General features: G+C 33.1%; 1 protein-coding gene across 2 annotated transcripts in view; it reads right to left on the bottom strand.

Annotated features, from left to right (window-relative positions):
• The window catches only part of LOC138326782 (anoctamin-4-like), a 53,686-nt gene extending 27,689 nt beyond the window's left edge, over positions 1-25,997 (bottom strand). The window contains exons 1-5 of one of the 2 annotated variants that reach the window (XM_069272788.1): positions 25,679-25,997; positions 18,076-18,141; positions 13,032-13,124; positions 8,339-8,403; positions 1,228-1,404 (exon numbers count right to left, since the gene is read on the bottom strand). In XM_069272788.1, coding sequence (XP_069128889.1) covers positions 1,228-1,404; positions 8,339-8,403; positions 13,032-13,124; positions 18,076-18,141; positions 25,679-25,718 — 441 coding nt within the window. In that variant the 5' untranslated portion in view covers positions 25,719-25,997. Of the gene's footprint in view, positions 1-1,227; positions 1,405-8,338; positions 8,404-10,756; positions 10,947-13,031; positions 13,125-18,075; positions 18,142-25,678 lie in introns of those variants that run through there. The other variant, XM_069272795.1, reaches the window with a different exon arrangement.
• Positions 25,998-26,458: the final 461 nt, after the last annotated feature.

Raw genomic sequence — 26,458 nt, 5'->3', positions numbered from 1 at the left:
CTTATTTCAAGTATTTGACATTGAACGATATTGATGCTGATTGGATTGATGAGTGGACGACAGAAGATGCACGCAATGGCATAAACTCACTTGCTCTTCAGAGACCTGTGGGCTGAAAATCGGCCACAAACAAATCTAATGATTTAATGAAATGAGACTTAAAAAGGGGTAGGGGGAATGTTTATCATATAATTCATTTTGAAAATTCTGATAGCTTCAAATGAAGACACATTCTACATCCTGAAAGCTCAAAAGTGCTGTGTTAAACCAGACAATTCATACAATGAAGCCATATCGCATTACATACAAAATGATTTATACATCATTTTATAGAACAAGCAAGAAAATAAAACGCCATCCATATTTGACCATAGTGATGAACACATATATACAGACACTATACCTGCGAGGAATTCTGGAATTAAATTTAATTAGCTTTTATATCAGGCTGCATATCTTACATAATATAGCTATACATGTATAGTAAAATTATTACAGTGGTTTCATTATATTTCACGAGAGGCGTTACAATTGCAATTTTAGGGGGTACATTTCTATACCATCTGTATGCTATCTAATGTAATTTAGCCCAAATCAGGCGATACCACAGCAAGGTTCAACTGGCAAAAAATACCGGGTAACGCCTGATATTGAAACCTCCAAATAATACATATTTATTATAAAATGTATGAATTCACGGTTATAACTTCGTACTTTTCATTCCCGATCAAGGTTCCTATATATAAGTGTATAAAACAAACTATGCTCATCAGGAAGTAATTATGTTCATCCCGAGATGTTTGTTATAAACTGAGTTTTACAGTAACTTTTTTCTTAATGGTTACTGTTTCAGACTTACAAAATTTGTTTTTGGTATCAAAAATGTTTATTAACATATCACTTTATATCTCTTCTGAAAAGTAGGGAAAATTCTCCTTTTTTCTTTGAGAAGACTCCCTAATGAAGACGGATTAATATAAGTACATAGTTCATGTTTCTGAATCCAACCTCTAATGACATGTATGTTGTACTGTTTCATATTTATTTAATAGAATATTGTTTAAACTAAATACTAGAACCTTTCTATCACACCAGAATGAACAATTGGCACAGAAAAAATCCTTATACAATTCACATGTATATCGTAGTTATCAATATAAGCCTTATTAACACATATGTAGGGCTAATCTGAGGACCATTATACAATATCCAAATTTATCTTGTTACCTCTTTTCCTTCATATTCCAGTTGTAACCCTTCCTTTCTCAAGTTATCTTCAAAGTTTTTCCTCCGTTCTCTTTTCTTTTCTTCTTGCTCAGAGGCGGAGCCTGGTTCATATGCTAGTACATAATCAATCTTTCTCTTGCCGTCTCGGAAAAATAAGGTGGCATCCTCGTTAGCGATCTGTAAAATGAAAAATGAAACGTACAGTTCAGTTCTTTATCACTTTGAACCATCTAATTTGGTGAAAAACAATCTTGTGGATTATAGTACATTCTAATGGCTTTTGACTTTGGGTAGCTATATAGGTTATGAAGAAATACAACACATCTATCTGTTACAATGAAGGGAGCTCAAAGATTAATATTAATCACTGCATCAAAGTAAATCCCAATGTTATATAAATTAAATGTGAAGTTTAATTAAAATCACAAATAAGCATTACTGGTTTAATTTCCTCATCATTAAAGCATTTAATTTGGTATTATAATGAAAGCATCAAATGAGAAGAAACAACATTTAAAAGAAAAACACTGAAAAAGAAAATTGAATCATGTTATTCAGGCATGCATTTTGTTATTTACAATGCATCCAAAATAATACAGCAAATCTGATGATCAGTTGAATATATATTCTAACATTTCGTTTATTTTTTAATTATACCAAATCATAGAAATTTCAAATGAATTTGACTGAAGTATGAATATAAGGTTTTTTTTTTAATTATTTATTTCCAGGTTAATTTGAATGTTAAAGATTATTTTAACATTTTATTTGAATTCCTAAATATATTGAACCTATATTATAACAACTATGAATGAAGTATTTTATATTTCGAAGATGAATATAGATATGCTGCATTATACTCAATCCTGACTATATACACAGAGAGTCAGAAAATATTGGCAAAAATGGATAGGTTATATAATGACATGCTCAAGCCATAATAAGGTTAGGGTGCCAAATTAAAAATATCCCGAGAACTAATGCACAGAACTAAAATAATATTAACGGAAAAATGTGTTGTTTGTCTGTATAGTCTTTATAAATTACATAACTCGTTACACTGGTGAGGATATTCAGAACAATGTGGTTGGTGTATCTTGTCCAGGAACACCACCATGTCAGGTCAGCACAACATGCCAGACTGGTCCATTTCTCACTTTTATATAGCTATACTGTCTTTACATATCATTGAGTTACAAGTGAAGACATTGATTGTTACATCATTGCATGGTTTGGGTCTAAAAAATGATGCCGTTAATACCTATATATAAATACATGTACCCATATGCTGTACAACTGGAGATAAATCTATTTTGAAATTCATCTAAAGTTCAGCAAGGCTTTATTAATATAGGGCATGGTCATATAGAAAAGATAGATCGTTGACACCCTCAAATCTACCTGTGAACTCATCCATAGCAACTCCTTTCTACTCTCACAACTTATAGTTTCATCATCAGCCAAAATATCTTCACTTTGACTTGTCGGATGATTCTCCGAAATCAATCCCGAAAATGTCTTATCTTTTGTCTCAAGATGTTTGTCTTTTGATCTTATATCTTCACTAACACTAAGTCTTAAGTCTGTTATGGAACTATTGTCTATGACTGAACTGAAGTTCAGTCCATCCTCTATAGCGTTACATATTTCCTTTTTCAGCTCATTGTCTGCATTCTCCTCCATTCCAGATCGGCTGTGAATGTTTACTGCAAAATTCTACCTCCACTTTTTCAATACATCTTCTCAATGATCTTTATAAGTTAATATTATCAATATACAGAAAGAAGAATTGTATGTATAGATAACTGGAGGAAGTAGAATATTTGCCAACATCCTGTTTAAGAATATACAAACATACAAACAACAACACATTTCTAAACAACTTTGATCTTCAGATTTTCTAGCGAAGGATTTCATAGAACAGATTCTACTTAACTTGAATGGGATCATTAAACCAAGAAAATATCTCGCTAAAATGATGTGTTCCAATGGTTAAAAACATATTCTGTTTGTAACATGATTAACTAAAACTAGTGTGAATGATTGACAATTATGCATTATGTTCTCAATCTAGACAAGGGGACCCAACTCTGTAATGCATATGACAAATGGAGGAGCTTGAAAGTGCTTAAAATGAAAGCTATTGTTGGCAAATAAATGTTGAAAAAAATCTCAGGAAAATCACAACAAATTCTAACAAACAAAAGAAAAATGGAATAACAGATTAAAACTGAAGCTTTGGATTTTTTGGTAATGTAAATAAAAAGTTACAACAATGTAGCAATGACAAGAGTCAATATAAAATGGTGTTTCTCATTGACATGCAGGGAGTTAGTTGGTACAGAAAGCAAGCTCATTTGAACCATGTCTTACTCATATTTTACTGAAAAATGTAATTTATCTCAATATATGATTTTTCAAAAAAATGAAACTAGAAAACTTATTTCAGTCATTAAGGGTCCAATTTAACCTCACTAAGTTGGCACTACATAGAATCTGAATTGTTTGAAATTAAAAACTGAGATTCATCTGGTGGCCATCTTGGATTTATAAGAAACAATCAGAACAACTGCCGCATACCTGCATAGCATAGATTATAAACTTATTTATTTCAATCTGGGTTCACAACCAATTCTGTTGTAAGGGTTTAGATAAAATCTGTGATTACCAAATACTCTACTAACAATGGACACAAGACAAATATGACAATGATTCCAACAGGGTTTCAGCATCAAATTCACTAAAGTATGACAAACTGTTTTCTTCATTATGTGTACAATTTAAGGTTATCACTTTTTTATTATTTAGTTCGTAGAATTCAAATTAGTACTGCAATGTTAATTTTCATGCATTCATACCAATAGTGATGGAAATTCTATGGGATGAAATTTATTTTTCAATATAAATGTTGTGTTTCATAACCAATATCCTTGAATACTGCTTGTCTCACATTCCTCACGACTTTTATGATAGCAGCTCAAAAACATGCACATACTGGATGTTAAACTTTTGTTAAGATATTTTCTTAAATTATAGATTTAAAAAAAAAATTAAAAAGGATCACTTGTAGTTGCATATATATATATATATGACAAGACATGTTCCTCTAGAATCTACAAACACCATGTTCATTTCACTGTTTACATTGATATATATATGACAACATTCAGATAATGCTATAAATAGATTTGATCTACTTTCACTTTCACCTTCTGTTGCTCGAGCAGCAATTTTGCTTCCTACTTAGATATTTCTTCCCTCCCCATTGCGGTGTCAGCCTGCTTCAACAACATATTGGGACAAACCAAATTGGTATACTTAAACAAACCACAGCTAAAGCCCAAACTTTAAGTTTAATGCTTGGCTCTTTCTTAACCAAGATAGGCTTCGAGTACAAAAAGATATACCTGCATCGGTATTTAATAAAGCAGTACTTAAACAAAATTTTCCCTTGCCAATCTGTAAACTTGTTTCTATTGTATTTGAGTTCAATATTCATTTTGAATTTAGTTTTATTTTTGTCAGCGTTATATTTTGGAAAAAATGAAGAGTACCAGAAGAAAAATCCTCGATCTACAGCCAATAGTAACAACCTTTCCATATTACTTATAGACAACTAAAATTTTACAACTGAAATTGAAAACCAATATGGAAAAATTCTTATTATATTGGGTGGAAATGATATTTAAGAACTATAGACATGTTTTCCATCTGTAACACAAATAGCTGTTTGTCTATAAAATCAAAATGTGTAAACTCCACAAGCCACAATAGTGTATGCCTGTACACAAATCTCGTTTTGTTGTATCACACATTAAAATCACTGTGACTGCTCTTTTTGTTGGACCATCAGTTTCTTTTTTAGGAAATCAGTCCAAAGGGAAATATGAATGACTAATAAATTGTTGCCATCGGCAACATCAAATGGTAGTTAAAACCGTTTAGTAAGGTCATCTCAAAACCAATCTATTGATTCAGCCAGACCCTGTTTCTAACAGCGTGTATTTTATGTAATGGAGAACATAAAAATATGAAGAGAGTTTATCTGATGCTGAAAGGGATTATGTATCGCGTTGCTATGGTGATATACGCTGATTCCACTTTACCGAGGATGTACCACAATTTGTACAAATAAAACATTATGCTGTGTTTTGTGTAGTGTTTATTTTGTAAAAGAGGACGTATTAGAATTTAAACTTTTATTTTGTGATCACTCCAAACCTTGTATACAATTGTTTAAAACTTTGCTTACCAAAGAAACCTTATCACCAATGATGATTAATTTTCTTTCCACGAAGTAATTTTATTTTTACTTATCATTCAGATAATTAAAAGATCTTTTGTACTCAAAAAGATTCTTGTCGTATAACGATGATGATTAGAACTTATAGAAAGGGCCATAACTCTCTATGTTACTCATAAGTAGATAATGTTATTCAAGCTTATTGGAGTTGTGGTATTCAAGTGGTTAAGATTTTCTGACAAAGGTAACAACAACTCTCAAATACACATCTGTGTTGGAAGTTTAAAACCAAAATGAGGCAGTTTTCAATTACAGATCATAAGTCGGTACTTTTTCTCCTGGTACTCTAGTTTTTTTCCATATTGTTATCCAGGCACATCCTTAAATGACCACTGTTGAGCAGCTGCCAGGTACCGATAATAAGTTTGTGTTATTTTTCCTGGTACCCCGGCTTTCCTCTATCTTGTCAACCAGGCAGGTCCTTAAATGACCTCATTTAGGGTAATAACCTCACATTCTATGTTTTTACGGCATTGGTGTTATTTAGGATTAGGTAATGCAATTGCAAATTGTTCCAGACAACATCAATATTGAGGGGACAATAGATACAGAATATAACAGACAAATAACAAATAAAAAGCTTTCCAAATATCCCCAGCGGAAATGGAAAAAGCATTCAGAAAGACCTAAGGAGTCTCCTCCCTGGACTCTGTTCAGACGATAGTACTTAACATTTTGTGGTATCCAGGGGCCATGTTGTCTACATGGAAATGTAGAGAATATTGATTTGCCTTTCAGTGCTAAGTTTGCTGAAATCTGACAAGTCCCCAATGATAAAACTGATAGCATTGTGTATCACTACATAGCAACTTCAGCTGCTGAACCAGGAGGTGGACAATAACTTGTGTATGGATTTAATATCAGAATAGAACTATCCAGGGTATAAACAGATAGACCAATAACATAATCAGGACCTGTCAGGACATCATCCCTATCATTTTTGGTCACCAACCTCTGGATGGTAGGTGCCAGTCAAAGTCTGGTTGGCAGTTATGAAAAAGTCAATATCAATATTGATAGACAACCTCTGAATACTATAGCTGCCAGTCAAAATTGTCAAGTTTGTCTGGTTCGAAGTAATGAAGAATTCAATATAGATATAGATAGACAGACAAGTAGACAGACACCTGGTCATGGCAAAAACTTGTCTGTTTTCTATGGACCAGATAGCTAGCAATATAGAAGTTCTGCAGAATAAAACTAATGGTTCAGGTTGCATTTGAAAATAGGCATAATCTAAGAATAAATTTGTTGAACACAGGAAATATGATAATGAATTTTTTTTGATACATCTATATATGATATCTAAATAATGTACAGTTCAGAAAAAAGGATATATCTTCATACATATACACCCAGAAATATAGTAGCTGTATATGTTGGTATACATTTCTATATAGGTTATATTAGGATATTTTGCTATATATGGAGATATGAATCCTATATTATCCTGCAGTGGACTAACACAACACAAAAGAAGCACTGAGGCGTGACCACCTACCTCATCTATACCATCACCTTCCTATCGGCAGCAAATAAAGTACCAAACCCAATTATTATTCATTTTACTAAATCAGAAATCCTACGATTGTGTTTATATACACTACAACATTGAGAGCAAATACACACCAACCACTGTAGATTTCCAAGGTTATGATAACAGGTGATCCAAGAGAGATCATGAGCATGAAGTTATCTTAATCGGTTCAAAATAGAGAATTTTCAAAAGAGAATTTAAATTAAAGATCATGGTGAACTTTTAAAACAAAGTTTAAGAAAGATCTGTTTATATTTCTTTCAAAAAATGGTAACAAACTTCAATTATCGAAATTAAAATTTCTAAACATTTTGTCATCGTATTGTATTCTAATTAAAAAACATGCATGAAATTGGGTTATAGGAAATCTAAAAGTAAACTTCAGAAGGATTCAATATAGAACTAACTGAGAAATAGCGCTAACAAAAATGATTTAAAGAGGGGAGGATGGTAAGAAAGAGAATACGACAAATAATAGATGATCGAGAGGCAATTTTTAAAGTTTAATAAATCAAAATATTAATACATAATCTCTGTTGTTTAATTAGTTTACGTTTATGTTTAATTGCTTAAGTAATGAACAGGTTTTTAAAAAACACTGTGGAAGTTAGCTGTGAAAACCAATTATTATCAACAGAACACTTTATACATAAGAAGTACATAAGAAACAAGGCCATTGCTTCTCAAATCTCTAGGATTAGTATGTGAAATAACAGCAGGGGTAATTACATTGTTTAATAAGCACAAATACATGTTATTAAAAAAAACTCTTTAAAAGACTTACAAGTTTTCTCTCCTATCATAAAGAATACAAAAAGTGTTCCAGTTAGAATTAAGGAAAGAGTGGATTTCAAGCTACAGAGATTTTGTTAGTTTATCAAATTTCAATCATAAAAAGATGGAGGGATTCCTTATTTGGCCACACATAACTGGTAGGTAAAAGCCAGCTTATTTAAATCAATTATCTGGAGTATTAATGATACTGCATACAGATAGTTCCTTGATTTCTTGCTGAACAGAAACATCCCAAACAATTCAAATTTTATCATTCTTATGATTATTATACATGTATAAACAAAACATCTTTTTTTACAACAAGCACTAATTAAATTAATATGTGATAATTAGAATCTTACACTCATGGCTATGTTACATAATAGGAAATTGTATGATTGAACAAACACCAAATATATAGCCACTGATGTAAGATCCTCTATCTATGAGCTAGATAAAAGGTAAAAGTAGTTTATAATCATCTGAACAAGTTTTACCTCTGGACTTTTTTCTATATCCACCGCTGTGGTTTCTCCTCTTCCCTCTTCAGGTCCTCCATTTACTGAAACAAATCAACAATTTGTTTTTACATTTTACACTATGCACATTATGAGATGATTGTCTGCAAAGCTTTGACATCTATATAGACCATAGATGCCATAGGAAGATCGTTTAATGCTTAAATTTACATTATCAACTCATTTTAGGGTTTCTGCATTAACATTATTTAAGCTAGACCAGGAAAACCCTTTATTAACAATGATTTAATCCACAAGATGAAACAGACATATTGATCAGTTGACGTCACCATGTCAACATTTAATGACATCATAATGGTCATGTTTTGGGTGTCAGTTATACCGTCATATACAGTCAAACCTCGATGATTCGAACCTAAATGAATCGAAGTTCTCGATGTATCGAACTTTTTTCATGGGCCATTTGTAATAGAATCATAGGTTACTGACACTCGATGATTCGAATAAAAAATTACCTGTACCAATCAGGTGTTCGCCGATGCCCAGCGGCGTGTTGTCACACCCGTATCTCGCGACGGCTCTTCATCGGACAATAGGGATTATGACAGCTTTATTTGCTATCTTGATATCATCAAGATAATTAATATCACTGATCAGGCCAATACCTGGTGCTTTGTTTTAACAAGCTACGTTATAAAATTATTAGTACGGCAAAGATACTGTTAGTCGAGTTTGATGATCGCTGCCGCCATTGGCAGCAGTTTGAAGAATTTACGGAATGGTAAATAGCGTGCCACATAATATAGTAACTCATATTCAAAATTGTTCCATTCCAAAACTTTGGAATAGATACTGGAGAAAATCAATCATTCTAAATCAAAGTATTTTTGTAGGTGTTGTAGCGCTTTCGGTTCCTCCTTTTTAGTTTCACTTTCACATGTTTTTGTTTTTATATTCATTCCATAATATTAACCATCGCTTATGGGTTAGGCCTAGTACACGTAAGTCTTGTTTATAATATATTGCTTACGATAGCAATACACATGATTAAATGCATACTTCGTTTTTTTGTGGTGAATACAATTATTTTAAAGTTTAAGGAATGGAGACGACATGTACACAACCTACAGTTGGTCATGGTAAAAAAAACCTTGGTTTAACTCCAACCATGAATAATTCAAAGTCTCGATGTTTCGAAGTTTTTCTGTCGGTCCATTGAACTTTGATACATCAAGGTTTGACTGTACTTCACTTTGCCTTGATTAGCTTATATAGTAGCTATAGAAAAGACAGGTAAATGTGAACATTTAACAATAGAGGCAAAGACATGCAATGAAACACAGAAACATATCTATAAGTGAGTTTTCCACATGCTTGTAATAGATATTAAAACATACATTGATATATCTGATATTCTTAGCTAATCTTATGTCAAGCACATTTTTGTTTTAGTTTTTAGGGTATACAATGATATCAATAATGTGGGAATTGAGCAAAACATTTTAACCTACATCAAGATGTAGACAACAATGTATTGTGATTTGGTAAAAGTCATGTGTTTTCTATGACAAACTTGTCCTACATAACTACCTTAATGTTCTATATTTAGATGAAGTTACAAAACTTTTCAGTAGCCATAGACTGACTTCTTGGTCAGAGCATTCTTATAATGTGTGGTTGTCCCATTTGTATTCATATTGACAGTGCTTTGATTTAATATTTAGCACCGTGTTTAATTTTCATCTGTTGAAAATGGCTGTGACAATTTTTGCAAGTATCAATGAAAATGATTTTTGAAGTTTGAACAATTGCTTTTTCAAACTGATGTTTGGTTCGCCAGCACAGTCTAAACATTTTTTGTAGGTCAGCAAGCTAGTCTACAAACAGGCCAATAGGGTCTAAACAGTAATTGACAGGTCAGTTAAAGGTCTAAGGCTGATCACAGTTAAGGGTCTAAGGCTGATTACAGTTAAGGGTCTAAGGCTGATCATCACCAAGGTTTAAATAATAACTAGAAAGTCAATATGGTCTAAATAATTATTGACAAACAAGCATTGGACTGAACATAAATTTGCAGGCCAAGAAAGACGATCAGGGTACAATCATTGGCAGGTAACTTATACATCACAGAAAGGTCACATCTTCACTAACCTAGTTAATCTTTTCAAAGCCTGATTACTATGTGTTTTAACGAACATAAGAAGTGTAGATACTTCAACTATAGACTACATACTATGACACACCCACCTTGTAAATGACTAAATGTACATGAGACTAGATATCAAAATATACCTTATAAATGGGCTACCTGTATAAGGAACACACCAGCTGTCATGGAAATATTTACAATATTGACATACTATACATCTTAAGTCTATCAAAATAACAGCTAAATACCGCTATAGACATGTCCCATGTCCCGGCCCCTCCCATTACCTGGTGTTTCATCTTCCTGGGGTGGAGGGCTGGGTGAGATGGCCCCATACCCCGGGGACTCTGGGTACAGCGGTACAGTGTCAGACATATTCCTTAGCCGTGATTTATAGAGAGTCTCACTTAATACACAGGAAGGTCGATTTAGTTTTCACATATATGCGGGCTCACATGATAAGAAAAACATAGGTAAATCTATACAACAACATATGATGAGAAACACAAAGTTCAAATTCATGCATGGCTGACCTCAGTTCATGAATACACATCCAAGCTACAGAAACACCTACATACAGACATAAATACCACAGCTATGCTAACATATCTAAATAACAGATAGTACCTGATTTTTAATAAAAACAAATTTTTGAATGATGACATCTTTTTAAGTTTTTCTTCTACAAAAAACATTTATGCTTATTAAGTATGTTAACACCATTTTTATTTGTTCTGATGAATAACAAATAATTTGCTTTGATGTCTTTCATGACTTCAATTCACCAGATTTATAAACAAATGACATGGGACTGGTATGCTAGTCATAAACTGCTCCTATATATGTATCATTTACATACTCTTTCCGGTTTACGCTTTTGTCTGTGCTCCAAACACATCAGTGAGTATGAATACATCTAATATTTAATATGAGCCGACAAGTCTAACCTGTGAGAAAAGTATTCCCTGTTGATGTGATGTGCATTTAAATGATCAATTTTCTACAGGAGTTAAATTATTTATCAATACATGTAGCTTTAATTTGTTAGAGTTACCTGCCCTTGTAAGCAGGTGTACGGTTACATCATCATGAATTATTGAACTGTGTAGGAGAACGATTTTGTTTTCTCACAAATTTTTAATGTTATTCTCACAAAAAATATTTAACAGGTAAATTTATACACAAACACAGCAAACCACATCTCTTTACAAGGACATAATAGAATATAGAGAGTGTCTAGACGCTGCAGACACACATTTTTATATTTTAGATTCACATCAAGGTTGTTGTTGCTGGAGGAGGAGAAGGGAAAGAACATTAAAAGCCTTACCAAATCAAAGTCAAAAACAAAGATTGCTTTCAGTTTCATATGGCTATTTGATGTCTTACTATGCCCCAAATACAATTTGGCAAAACTGGAGAGAAATGAGTCTACTTTTATAATTGGTTTTAACTAACTCATAAAATTAAATTTAACATTTAGCAAACCATGCATACATCAAGATAATCATATACAGTATATCAAAGATTAAATGAAGCATGCAATGTAAACTTTATAATTATAACTGTGTATTGACCTAATTTAGTGTGTACTGGCTCAGGAAACCTCACATCACCATTTTTCTTTCCATTCTCATTTGGTAAAACTGTCTCATTCCATTGCTCCACCTCAATTTCTGCACACTTATGATGATCAGCTGTTTTTTCTACACTTTCAATTTCTGCTTCACCTACCAGAAACTGTGATTCGTTTTCTACAGATAATGGTTCTATCTCGACAAGTTCTACTTGTCTATCATCTACAACAAACTCTTCTGCATTTTCTACAGACTCTATTATTCCATTTTCTACATTCACTTGTCCATCCTGTAAATTATCTACACCCGATCCGATACTACCTATTTTCAGGATTCCACATGAAGGGAAAGGTAAGCAGGAGAGAAAAGAGTAAGATGTTAGCGGACATGTTACATGATGGATCAACAGTGTATGTATATGAAGAATTCTCTCTTTGCATATTACAGAGTTATCTGCTCTTGCCAATAGATTAATTGTTACATCACATTTTTATGAGTGTAACACATTATTATTTTAAGAGAAAAACGTAATTTTGTTCGCAAAATTATGACATCACAATAGATATCTATCTGCAAGGGAAATAACTCTGTGCTATGCAAAGATGGAAAATCATTGAGCCTGAGAGAGATGTGCATGCATTTGTCATAAAGCAATTGTTCACATTTCGTGAATTATTTATATATAACAGTAGTGAAGAAATAATCTTACAAAGCATACAAATCTTCAAAGCAATTTTATCCTATCTAGTGATTTAGTTTTAAGCTAATATTCACATTTACAAATATTTTGTGAGACTTTTTTAAAAGAGGTTTAGGTATATTGTTATGGACACACTAGGTACATTTAAAACAGTGAAGTGATTTACATATATGGACAAAGGGTAATTACCATCACCATTTATACAGAGGTGTAGATATAAGGTTAAGGAGACAACTAATACCAAACATATAGGAGACAGGTTATAGTATATATATATATAATTACCATGAGCCTCAAATCCAATAGGGGCCGGACCACTGGGCTCTTTGTCCATGACGGGATATAAGTTTCCCTCGTTGGGGTCAGCAGGGCTTATACCTGTGTAAAATAGAATCATATATATATTAACTATTATGTAAAGTAAAATCTCCATAAAATACATATCTTTATCATACACTACATTTCACGTGGTGAATGAAAATCTGATGGGGAATAATAGAGACATATTCAGATGACCTTTGCCAGTTCAGGATCAGATGACGTTTGTGAGGTCATGTTCAGATGGCCCAACATTTCAGCTTACCAATTTTCAAAAGTAATGTTGGTTCATAATACTTTCTCAAGTTTTATTGTGCACATGACAAATAAGCCAAAAAGCAGTCATTAATATTAAATTTTCTTCGATTTCCAGGGGTTATGATCACTTTATGATCACAGTCTTTAAACATATCCTGAAACATATGTCATAGCAAAACTGATGGCATTTCAGGAAAAAGAATGTGACCAATCATTAAAGGCCTGCATAGACTCCCTTTCCGGAATTACAACGAACAAAACATACAATTGATCATTATTCAAAACTTTTGGTTAACATCAAAGGACCAAACTACCTGCTCATTGTATGTTGCACACAGAGTCTTCAGGTTTACTATGATAATGACACATTCCGGGGATGTACAGTAAAACACGGTTATAATGAACCTCTGGGGACCAACAAAATCATCTCGTTATAGGCATAGTTCATTATATACATATTGCAGATATGTTATAATAACCTTGACGGGTATGAAAATCACTACATTATAACCATGAATTCATTGTAAGCGTGTTCATTATAAGCATGTTTTACTGTACAGATTGTAAGTGACCATATAACCCCTGAAAATTGAGGATGCATGGTTACTAACAAACTTGTATCAGGAACAGATCTATATCAACTAACAATAGTGTAACGAAATTTATTTATAAGTTCTTTTTTCCTGGGACCTTAATTACACAAAGATGTCTACTTTAAATATATATAGGACCTAAACATCAAGCTCTGCTGATATCCAAACCACTATATCTGCCCCAAACCTTCTTTCCTTCAAAACAGTTGATCAAGTGTAAATCACATATTAAGTTTGTAAAGTTGCATGTGATATCCTAGATTAAAAGAAACTAGCATATGAAAAAGTGCTCCAATTGTCAACCATATATGCATATAGTATTATACTGGTTGAAAATGGTGTATATCCAGAACCACAGAACCAAGCAAAGAGAAAGTTTCATTTGATGATGGAGGAATAAAGGATAAATTATATGCTGATTTAGCTGACATTTTCTCCTCTGTCATTATAATTATCATTAAATGGATATTTTCTCCGAGGTCATGCACCCAAATCTACATCACAGCCTGACTGTAATCTACATAACAATCAAAGTATCTTTGACCTTGACCTTGTAGTAAGACATACTGGAGAGGATCAGGAACAGCTGCACTTGAGGAATATAGGGTTAATTACAGAAGTACATGCCTGTGCAGTGATACATCGGCCTAAAAACATGTATAATGGGTGAAAAAAGTCAACCATTTACAGGGACAAGCTATATACAACATTGTAATAAGTTGTATCTACTGAGCAAAAACAGTTTGTCAGCGTCACATAGGCCACAGCTTATCCCTTTCAATCATAAAACTCAATACAGCTGCACCAGATAGCTTCTCCCACACTTAATCCAATGAATCATATATAGAATTGCAAAAGTTTAGGGGTGCATTCTAGTAAACTCGTGACCTATAAATAGAATTCAACAAGAAAATTTACTTTTTCAATATTAACTCTGGGATCTGCTATTTCAATATAAGCTTTTTTTTTTTTACAGATATACAATGTATAGAAAATTTACTAAGGATGGCATTTGGTTCATACTCCATCCACTAGCCATGCCTATAGATACTTAAAATAGCTTTGATATGGTCAATGATTCAGTTTAAGGGTGTATCAAAGTTAACATATCTTGGAATGTAAACAATGAGTCCAAGTATCGACCTTGACCTTGCCCTAATCATAACTTAGCTGTCCCTATGATATCCCGATGTATAAACAGAAAGGCCATGTGTAGCCACACAAAAGATTTCATTGCAAATTGATGATATAATGAATAATTATAATACAATAAAACCTGCCTTAGTGACTACTGACCACACCACCACTGACCACACCACCACTGACCACCACCACTGACCACCACCACTGACACCTCTGTATGTAAAAGGAGCGGGTGGATGTGGCTTGTACATTATGTTAGATACGTACAGTCTCTGTCACTCAGCTGACGGAGCATGCTTCTTAAGCTCAGTCGGTAGAACCATAGTTTTTTACATCAGAGACCCAGATTCAATTCCTGATTAGGAACACGATGATAGTGGTATGAGGGCCAGGGCTTATGTGTCTTCAAGGGCAAAGATTTTGAGAAGGGAAGGAGGAGTGTAGTGGGTCCCAAATAGCCAATTTCAACACAATTACTAATATTTTGTTACTTGGGTGGTCATTATAGACAGGTTTTACTGGAGTGGATGTGAACACAAGGAAAAGAATACCTGATACCAAGCTTATAACTTTTATTTTAAAGTAATATTCCTTAGAAATATAAGAAAAATTTCAAACTTGTCTTAAATATTGACATTATGGAATGGTAGTGATTTTTTTTCATTATTGGTACATTGTTTTTAGGGGTTGAACATAATAATCAGGAAAGAATTTCAAATCAAATTTGGCTGAGCCCAAAATGCATTAACCAAAATACAAAGTTTGAAGATAAAGAACTTTATGCAGTTCTAAACACATACACATGTACAATGATAGATGGACTGACAGAAAGACAATTCCAAAACCAACTACTTGAGTAAAAGTAATGAAAAATAAATCTGAGGATACTTACGTGACATTTTTGAAAATTTCGAAATCCAATCCAAAACTTTTCCTTTCCTATGTACTGGGTAATCACATTTTTTTTTTAAATATCAAGTATGTACAAGATTTACTTAGAATTCCAACTTCACAAAGAAACGAAAACACAGAGAAACCACATCCAAATTCACCAATGTCTCACTACTGCAATCCTATATCGAACAATTCAGAATTAATTATTGACCAATTCCACACAAAAAGAAATGATCTGTCACCTAACAAACATCCCTAATGTCATCAAGGTGCTACACTGTCAAATAATTTGCATAGATAACTTAGAGCCGCCCACAAACTCTTCTGTCAACTTTGATATCAAAATATGAAATCATGGATCCACATCATATAACTCATGAATTTCGTGATAATGTTAACGTTCCCCACATCGTATTATAGGCATAGTTTGTTCTTAGTTGCCTTCCGCTCTGATTTAGTGTCCGACATATTTCAGTGAAGTGCCATGAGACGATAAGAAGATATACACAACACTGAGGTCAGTGTAAACACAACTTATAAACCCTGTACCTGCCTAACAACCTCCTGATAACAGGTGCTCTATGAGTTACAGTGAACATTTTCACGTCATCTATTATATACTGCTTTATGGTAGAGCATTTATCAAATTTTATTCATCAAACAGATTCCTCTTCAAGGAGAGAGTAATTAGTTAAGTTGCAGAAGACACGGGGGCCTAATAGAGCAGATTGGTTTCATTACTCTCATATCATTCCAAATTAGGAAGTATCATCATTTGATTCGCCATTATCATCATCATTATTGCATTGTATTTCAATGAAACGAAAAATTGAATTAAAATCATTTTGAATTTCATGGAATAAAATTGTGATAAAATTGGAAACAGGCACATACACATACAAAAAGGTATATAGCTAGTCTTTTATTCCCCCATATTGTCCCTCCCCGACGCTGGTGACAACGTATTGCATGTAAACATTCAGATGGATTAAAATGTCTAAAGCTAGACTACGTCATGTTTACCATACACACAGAGAGTGCATGCTGTTTATGTACTGACTAGCATAATCAGAAAACATTTGTGACCATTATTGCCTGTGGAAGATTAATTGTTGATGACATGATTTTATTCATGGCAATTCATCTAAAGTTATCATTTCCATATTCATTGCTACTTGCCTGTTATATTGACGACTGTAAAATTATTGTTACGCTTGAGTAAAGGAAAGTTCAATCACAGACAATCAAATGAGGTTTTTTTTTAATTAGGTCACCTTGACCTACTTTAGATTCATGACCTAATAGTTTATTGAAGAACAAACATACATGTTAGAGAAAAGAAGGATGGAAAGCGCCTCCAAAATAATTTAAGGGAAATAGGAATTGTCCCTTGCTCTCACCACCATTCATAATTCAAACTGAATTGTAACTAATTATAGAAATGTTTGTAAGACCAAAACAAAGTGGAATGGTTTGAGATGTTATGGAATTATAAGGGATGGTATAGGAAGAAATGGGACAAACATGGCTATAACTACACTATAAGTTTGATTGGTTAAACGTTCCATTAACAGTCATCCTCAACCAATAATGTGCTAGCTTTAGTGGTTAAGGAAAGCTGGAGTACCTGGAGAAAAATCAACGACCACTATAGTCGTCAGTTACCTGGCAACTGCCTCACATGGGATTCAAACTCATGATACTGAGATAGAAGGCTTGTGGAAATGTGAGTGTAACACCATAAGCCTCTGCTCTTTCATGGTTAGGAAAAAATACAAATAAATTTTATCTTAGATGCTCCGTCTGAATTAGTTCACTTATAAAATTTCTGTGAAATATATTCTAGTCCTACCATGGTTTTGTTTCCGACACACTACATGATCATGAACACCAGTAGAATACTGAAATGTTTAGCCAATTACATCACATTGTAAACAAATAGTGTCTGCCCCTACTCTCTCCTACACCCAGATTTCACAAGGGCGTTGAATGGCTGTAAATCTAATCCACCCTATCTACACTATCTATATCCTATATATAGGATATGTTCAGACTTACCTATACCCTATATATAGAATATGTCCAGACTTATCTACCCTAGAATATATCAGGTTTAGACTTACCCACTGCTGGAGATGGGGAGTTCATCGGGTACTCCACATTGACCTGGGACACATGGGCCGGCTGGTCTGTAAAAGAAAGAGAAAGTCTGTATATAAATCAGGAGCATGATTCCAACCTATATACAATGGAATGTCCTATACAGTAAAAGCTGCATACCATACTCCCTGACAATACTTTCACCAAATATGCAAACTCTAATAAATACCATGTATATAACCTTAAATAAAGGCTCAGCTAATTGACCGTATACAGACACGCCCTTATTATGGTTCATTATTTAAAGTTTCACAACTCTGACATTCTGAAAATATCACTAAATATTTTGTCAATTAGAATCCATACTACAAAGAAGTGAAAATTTATGTTATACAGCAAAATCTATTAGCAGAATCACAAGGAAACCTAGCTAGCTAATATGGCCTATTGAGTGTTGCCCACTACGGCCTGTTGGGCCTTTTATGACTACACACTGGCTGCCCCTGTGCATGATAAAACACTATTTTATCATCATTTCTGTCATTACATGTGTACACATGTTTTTAATCATAATCATTTTGAGTCTCACAAGATAAACTTTAAGCAGTTAAATTTAAATATTGTGTGTTTACCTTTATCTAGCACTAGCTAGTCATCGATATCACTGAAAACAAAAGTAAATTGGAATAAAATTTAAACATTTTAAAATTCTATTTCTCCTCATTTTAATGAAAATTGTGAAACAGTATCAGATTTAGCCTACAACATCACAGGTCTATTACATGTGTAAAGGCCTCGGTAAGTCCTATACACTCCAAGGGATGAGATGTGTGATCGTATGGTAGATGGTTTTTTTACCAGAGACCTATCTCTGATTATCAAAGATCCCTATGTTTATGTGTAGTAGCTTTAGTTGAACCTTGAATTCCAGAAACAGGTGATACACACACACAGCTGGTGTGAGATAAAAACACTGACCGTGTCTGGTTAGCATATCATATCATATATATCGTACCAATGGCTCCAGCCAGGATTTATTCAGATTTATTTCATAACTAACTAATCTTCAGGGTTTTTCTTTTCTAAATAGTTATTGAATCAATCAGAATGGTTTTCTGTAAATTCTACATGTAAATGCAATTGATATATCATAAAGAAAATTATCCCTTCAGAAAGTTCTAAGTTCAAAAAGAAAATCACAATAGTAATTTAGTATTGAATTTATTGATAATAATTTTCTTTGATTGGAAATCTACATGTACCAATTCAATGTAGAATCAAGCGCTAATCCACATTTAGAGACTGAGGGCTATATAACAATAAACATGGTATGATAGCCAGCTTCTGTGTAAACAGATTAATGCCCCTGACACCAATTGCAATATACATATAGCATTCCTGAACCTTTCACACTCTTAAATCATATACCACATCATAGAGCATGGTTATCTTCTATCATAAACTACATGTTAAATATAAGTTTAAATTACCCAAATTAAGTTTCAAAAATAAACACTTACATAGTACAACATAACTACATCAAAACAATACCTTGTGATCCTAGAACCATATTGCCTAGTGTATTTTAAACATCTAGATAGTTATTCTGATTCACCATTGCGAAGAGCTATGGGGTTGGGGAGTTAGAGGGGAGGCCAAAAAATATCCTTAGGTCTTGGTGCATTCAAAATTCCCACCTCAATATAATGACAATAATTATAGGTAGGTGACATCACAATGCCACAAGTTTTGTTACACTTAAAATCAATATCATGATGTCTACCATAACAGTATCTTCCTTAAAAAATTCTCATGTTTTTATAAAAGTTGATAAACTCCCGTGGTTAATGCTTAGCAACAATTTGGATACAATTTCTCCCTAATCTTTAAGCATTGAAGATCCTTTCCTAACAATACCTTTATATAGGTTGTCGTGTACATAATTAACTCAGACTTAACATGCACAATCTATATGCATACATTTAATTTGCTGTGAGTGTGATTCATACTATAATTTGTTCATGTTAAATAATGTCATGTGTTTGTGATATAACGTATAATTACAACACTTTACGTGCAGTGTCTGTGAACTGTAAAAAATTGTTGGAACTTATATTGAAAATACTAAATCCCTTTCATGCCCACCAACCATGATTTGATTAGTATGTTACATGTTGGCCTATATCAAATATTTACGCTTGATGATATAGCTCTGTGACATTTTATTGCGGAGAAATATAAACCTGTACACGTCTGATGACATTTTTATATCAAACTGGCCGTCCCACTAATGCAAAATGTCGGTAACGTCTTATTACAGCGATATGTCACATATACTATCTGACCTTTGCTGACCATATAGTAGAATGATATGTAGTGCTGTAGCTTATTTTGACCTTTAGGCATATATGCATGGTGCTATGTACACAAATCAATGTCATTTACAACTCAACTGCTGTCCAGCGTGTCCAGTGTCCACTGGTCAGTGGTCATTCCAAATGGTCCAACATTAATTATCACCACTTATGTGTCAGTCAATTGACCATCATCATTCAATAGACATTACACCTAAATACTATCCTCTCATAATTATCTCCCTTGGCTAAAGTGTTAAATGTACTGTTCTGTCAATATAATGTAAAATTGATCTGTATTATGCATAAACAAGTGTTTGCATAAGATTTGTGAACATTTTCAAGTTTCAGTCAAATGCATGAAGCTTTATGATATCAATTTAAATTAAGCGGCTATAATTTGTTTTTATTTTAGATCTGACTATCATTGGATTTGTAAATGCTAAAGTCTAACAACTGGTATACAATGTATATGTGCAATTGTGCATATACCTGTGGATCAATGAAACATTTATGAATGTAGTTCCTTGGTGAAGGTATTTCGACATGTAAATGTCAAAAGAATTAATTTGACTATACAATATATGATTGTAATAGTATCTATAAATGTTGAAATAAGATAGTGTTTCCTATACATAATCACGTGGACAATCTTAAACCAATCTGATAAAGATATATATCACGTAATATTTATCATTTTAATATGATTGATAAACAATCAATACTTCATTCATTTTGAACATTGGTAGTAATATTCCTTACACAAATCTTTTGTTTGCAGATCAGGATACAACGACAACAACATATATATACATGTATATATTCCCCATAGTTTTACATTACCAGTCCGTGATTAATATTACATGATGATCTGCATGCATCATGCATGCTTTGGGGCAAAGATGTATTTGCAATGTCAGCTCATAAATATCTGGTTTTTTGTTCTTGTTTCATCATAAACTGTATGTGGGCGTTTGTGAAATTGGAGAGGAATATTGAAAATGTATCATACTGGGATATTAGTACTAGGTTTGTACATGAATACCGGGGGATAGATTCGATTTTGACTCGCATTACAGTCTCACCTAAATGACAAATATGACATAAAATATATCCAGAAAATGAAACCTTGACATTTAAGGGAAAGTGATCAATTTCTGCTACAAATTTTAAAACCTAATCTGACATTACCAACTTACACAAATCCCCGAAAACACATCACCTCCCCACCAACTCCCCTCCTCTCCAATTACATTTTTGCACATTTTGGCATTTCAGGTATTGTTCAGCAGTAGTTTCCTTAATCGATCAATCCCTTAACAAATGCATTTAAAAATTGTTTAGATTCATTATCCTTCAAATATACCATAGATTATATTGCTATAAAATATACAAAATCAGGGTTTGCGTTGATGCAATCCCCAAATAATAATATTCAAGCACAGAAAATCAAAAGAACTCCACTTATCTGAAACTCCATTTCAATTGCATAAGGGAATCCCCATTTATCTGAGGAGGACCCCATTTATGGAACATCCATATCATGGCCATCGCAAACCATTACAACGTCATAATCATTTCCTAATCAAAGTACTGAAAGTACTGAAACACAAAGGCTACCTGATCAAGTTGGTTCTAATAGCAATACCATTACCATTGTTGTGAAAGGAGTAAATTGTCCGATTAGAATTTTTTCATGAATGGATGATTGGATTCTAGATAGAGACAAATTTTATACATATGCTAATAGTTATTGAGAAAGATAGAAAAATCATTTAAGTAGGTATAACAAATTGAAAATAAGAAATAAATGGATAGTTTCTATAAAAAAGACAAAGTCCAATAACAATTATTATTGCAAAGGGCAATAACTCTGTAAGTTACAGTCAAATCAAGCTAATTTTCGAACTCATCTGAGATCTTTCTAATGTTAGTCTCCTTTAAAGTTTCATTAAGATCGGTGCATATTTACTCAATTAAAAGTGTTCACTATGTTCATTAATTTTTATTGTAAAGGGCAATAACTCGGTAAGTTTATTTCAAATCACACTGATTTTCGAACTTGTCAAAGATCTCTCCAATGTTGGTCTTTTACTCAAGTTATCATGTTCACAAGATCCAAAAATAATTATTAGTGCAAAGGGCAATAACTCCGTAACTTACAGTCGAATCAAGCTGATTTTCACACTCCTATGAGATCTTTCCAATGTAAGTCTACACACAAAGTTTCATTACACTTGGTGCATATTTACTCAAGTTATAGCGTTCACAATGTTCATTAATTAATATTGCAAAGGGCAATAACTTCGTAAATTACAGTCGAATCAAGCTGATTTTCATACTCATCCAAGGATTTCTCCGATGTTATTTTACACAAAGTTTCATTAAGCTCTGTACATACTTACTAAAGCTATCGTATAAACAAAGTCCAGTAATAATTATTAGTGCAAAGGGCAATAACTCCGTAACTTACAGTCAAATCAAACTGATTTTCAAACTCATTTATTCATTAAGTTGATTCAAATTTACTCAAGTTACCGTGTTCACAAGAATGTACAAAAGACTATCACAGGTCATCATGACCTATGGTCAGGTGACTTAAAAATGTAAAATGTATGCTGCAAGCGTAATTACGGTAGTTTAAGTGGATCACACAAGGGGATTTTAAGCATTTAAAATATTTAAATAATCTACCAGTGGATTTTAAGTGGTTCTGCTAAGGGGATTTGCAGTGGTCCAGTTAAGGGGCAAATTGTCTTGACCATTTTACATAAATAGCGACTTTATCATACTTTTTTATGAATCCTTGGTATCCTATTCCCAAATTATATCATTATTATAGATATTAGTTAATTCAAAGATGTGTAATGGAAGGTAGATATGAATAAGAAGAAGATAAAAAAAAATTGCATTTAAATGAGAGGTCAACCGCATTTAAATGAGTAGGTCAGCCATATGTGCTTGTATAAACACAAGGCATATACATGCCTTTGTGTTAACAAGGCATATACATGCCTTTGTGTTAAAAATAGAAGCCGATGGTTAGACATATTATATAAGTCAAACTCTTCTATGGTGTGTACACACATATTGAATTCATAATGTGAAAATTTTACGCCTCCCTTTATATTGTAAATCTAAGGAATCTATTGAAGTATCATGCATGAGCAGTAGTGTGTCCTTAAACAACCAGTATTAGTAAAACCTGTAATACCTGTTAGGTTTGAATCTAATAAAATCTTTTTTGATCTAATGATCTAGATAAAAAAACAAAGCAGAGAAAAGCATTAATAACTATATATACTGTTAACATGATGTTGTCCAAGTGCATTGGTCTGCACCACATATTCCCTGACTGTCAAGTCGTTACAATGACATCTACTTTATGTTTTTTTCTGAAAAAAATAAAACCATCAACCTTTAACCAGTAATTGTCATAGCAACGTTTATAACCTCCCTAGTGGGTTTACAAATTCGCTATCACAGTGAAGACTAGAGGTTTTATGTCGGAATTGAACATCTTCACCATTTGACTAATCAATTAAAATATCAAAATAATATTCTTTTACAGCAATGTCCATAACTGACCACTAAAAGTCAATTGTCCTCTCTTTTTCTGATTATCCTCTTTTCCTTGCTAGGAACTCTTTTTTTCTGAAACTCCATTTTTATTACATTAGGGGACACCATTTTTTCTGAAGAGGTGTAAATGTTTATTGAACAGTAAGGAACACCCAGTGCAATTATAAATAAATCTTCACAAGTATCTATATAAATGATCTATAAAGTACTGATTTAATGTTCATGCATTGATAAATTAGAATAAAGCACATATACACAGATCTGTCCTCAATGTAGACTGATTCATCTAATTATAGGAACAACTTGTCTAATCAATATGTACATATAAATATATACACATGTGAGTGACACCTATAGACTTAAGGAAATCACATTTCCTGTTTATAAGTAAATTTTTCTATACATTTGTACTACATAATATATATTGTTGATATCACAACGTCATGAAATTAGGAAGGAAATCAATACCAATGGCAATTAGACAAAATGAAACATCAGATTCACTATCAAACTGTATATAATTACGGTGATTATAATCATGCTTTGTTAATTTCTACAATTTAATTTATTACCAAATATTAAAACTGGCCACATACAGTACATGTATATTATCTGGTAGATAAGAAAGAATAAATAGATAAGTGGTTCAAGAGGTTTGTCATTTCCCTCCCACACAATACTTATCAACGTCCTGATTGCAGTCAATCTCTTGTGCATCGGAGTACTTCAGATTTAACACTGATTCAAGAAATCACCAGGAATGAGAAGTACAGATTTATTCAAGTGTCACATATATATGTGTGGTATATATATATCACTGAAACTATATATAAGAAACAATTTTAAAAGTGTCACCATGCAGCAAGACTAAAGAGTTACTTTTTTACCTAGCGAGACATATTTTCATATCCAAACTGTTAATTATATACATAAATGTGTATATAAAATTATACAGTTATATGCCTAGACTTTTAAAAAACAACTAATTAGATAGTTAATATAAAAAACAAAGTTCTCCTACTTTTGTCATAGACCACAGGAGCTTGACGTTCTGTCAATAATAAATAAAAAAATAGCACAAATATTTATAAAGAGGTCTATTTTTTATATATAGATTCTATGTATGTGTGCTATACATTATTGACAGAACGTCAAGCTCCTGTGCAGCGACCAAGCAATCTCCAAGACAGTGAATTTCTCTTACTGTTGAGTTTGTCCTTATTATCAATTTAAACTTGTTATATAATATATGAGTAAAATTTACATAACATGTATATATGACACGCTGAAATTTGTTTTGAAATTCAGTCATGGTAGCCATATACAAATGTAAGCCTATGACTGACAGTACCTTTTGTATTTGAGTACCTGCACGTCTTGATTATTTTTGTCATCAGACGTAGCTAGCTACCATGCATGACTGATTAAATATATATACATTGAACACTTGCCCTTCTTTACAATGATTTGTGACATAATTATGTACAACCAAACGTTAACAATAGCATGCTACACGTATGTTATTTGTACTTCTTTGATTCGTAGGCCTTCCACTACAATGTAGCGTTACATTAACAGTACCTACGTCATGGTTGAGTAGAGGAGACATTGAAAACCGAATGTGTTCATCACAGATCGCAGTCACAACACACGACCCAGATAAACAAAAGGAAAAACTTGCAATACGTACCTTGTGGCCCTGTGTGCATTTCGAATCCTATGGGCTCCATGGCGTCTTTATCGGGTGTCTAATATCCCGAAGTCACACCCTGACGCTCAACAGCGTTGAGAGGTTGCAGATTGTTCAGGCTCAGCAACAGGCGTAGCCCGAGGCTTGTTCGTTCACTTAACAGGCCTTATTAACACCGTAAGATATCGACCTTTAGAGTTATACAAATCGCAATCCCTGTGATTTTGTTTTAGTGTTTACGACATATCCAAACATTTCACTTAATCAAACATCAAAAGTCCAATCAAAACAGGTTCTTCGTTCCACACCCATGCAGAGTAAAGAAACTTCACGGTGGCATAGGTGGCGCCTTTCCTGGGTTTTCTTTAAATTCCGGAAGTTCTCGCAATTTTTCTACACCTGAAGATGATAACGTCCGGTGATAAAGGTATACGCGAATAGTGTCTATTTATAACTTCGATGTTACTTGAAAATGAAAGTAGACAGTTCGCATTGATTTGTTTAATATATCTACATAAAAAAGCAGAGTATTTTTTAACGGATACTGTATTCTGATACGCGGACAGTGTGGCACGACTGCGCTGTTTGCTAAATTATGACTAACAGTTAACAGTTAGATCTACTACAGTAATATTATCCTGTCACAATACAGTAGTTACAGTATAGGTAGTGTAAACATCAGTAAACCGTACAGCTAAATGTCAAGACTATATAGTAATTTATATCGATATGTCTATTATATTTGACTTTGGTCAAGGATTTATAAGTGAGATATATATA

This window comes from Argopecten irradians, chromosome 1 (assembly GCF_041381155.1).
Source record: "Argopecten irradians isolate NY chromosome 1, Ai_NY, whole genome shotgun sequence".
In the NCBI taxonomy this organism is placed as follows: domain Eukaryota; kingdom Metazoa; phylum Mollusca; class Bivalvia; order Pectinida; family Pectinidae; genus Argopecten; species Argopecten irradians.
The sequence above is the reverse complement of the archived record's forward strand: the minus strand, read 5'-3'. Positions and strand labels throughout refer to the sequence as shown.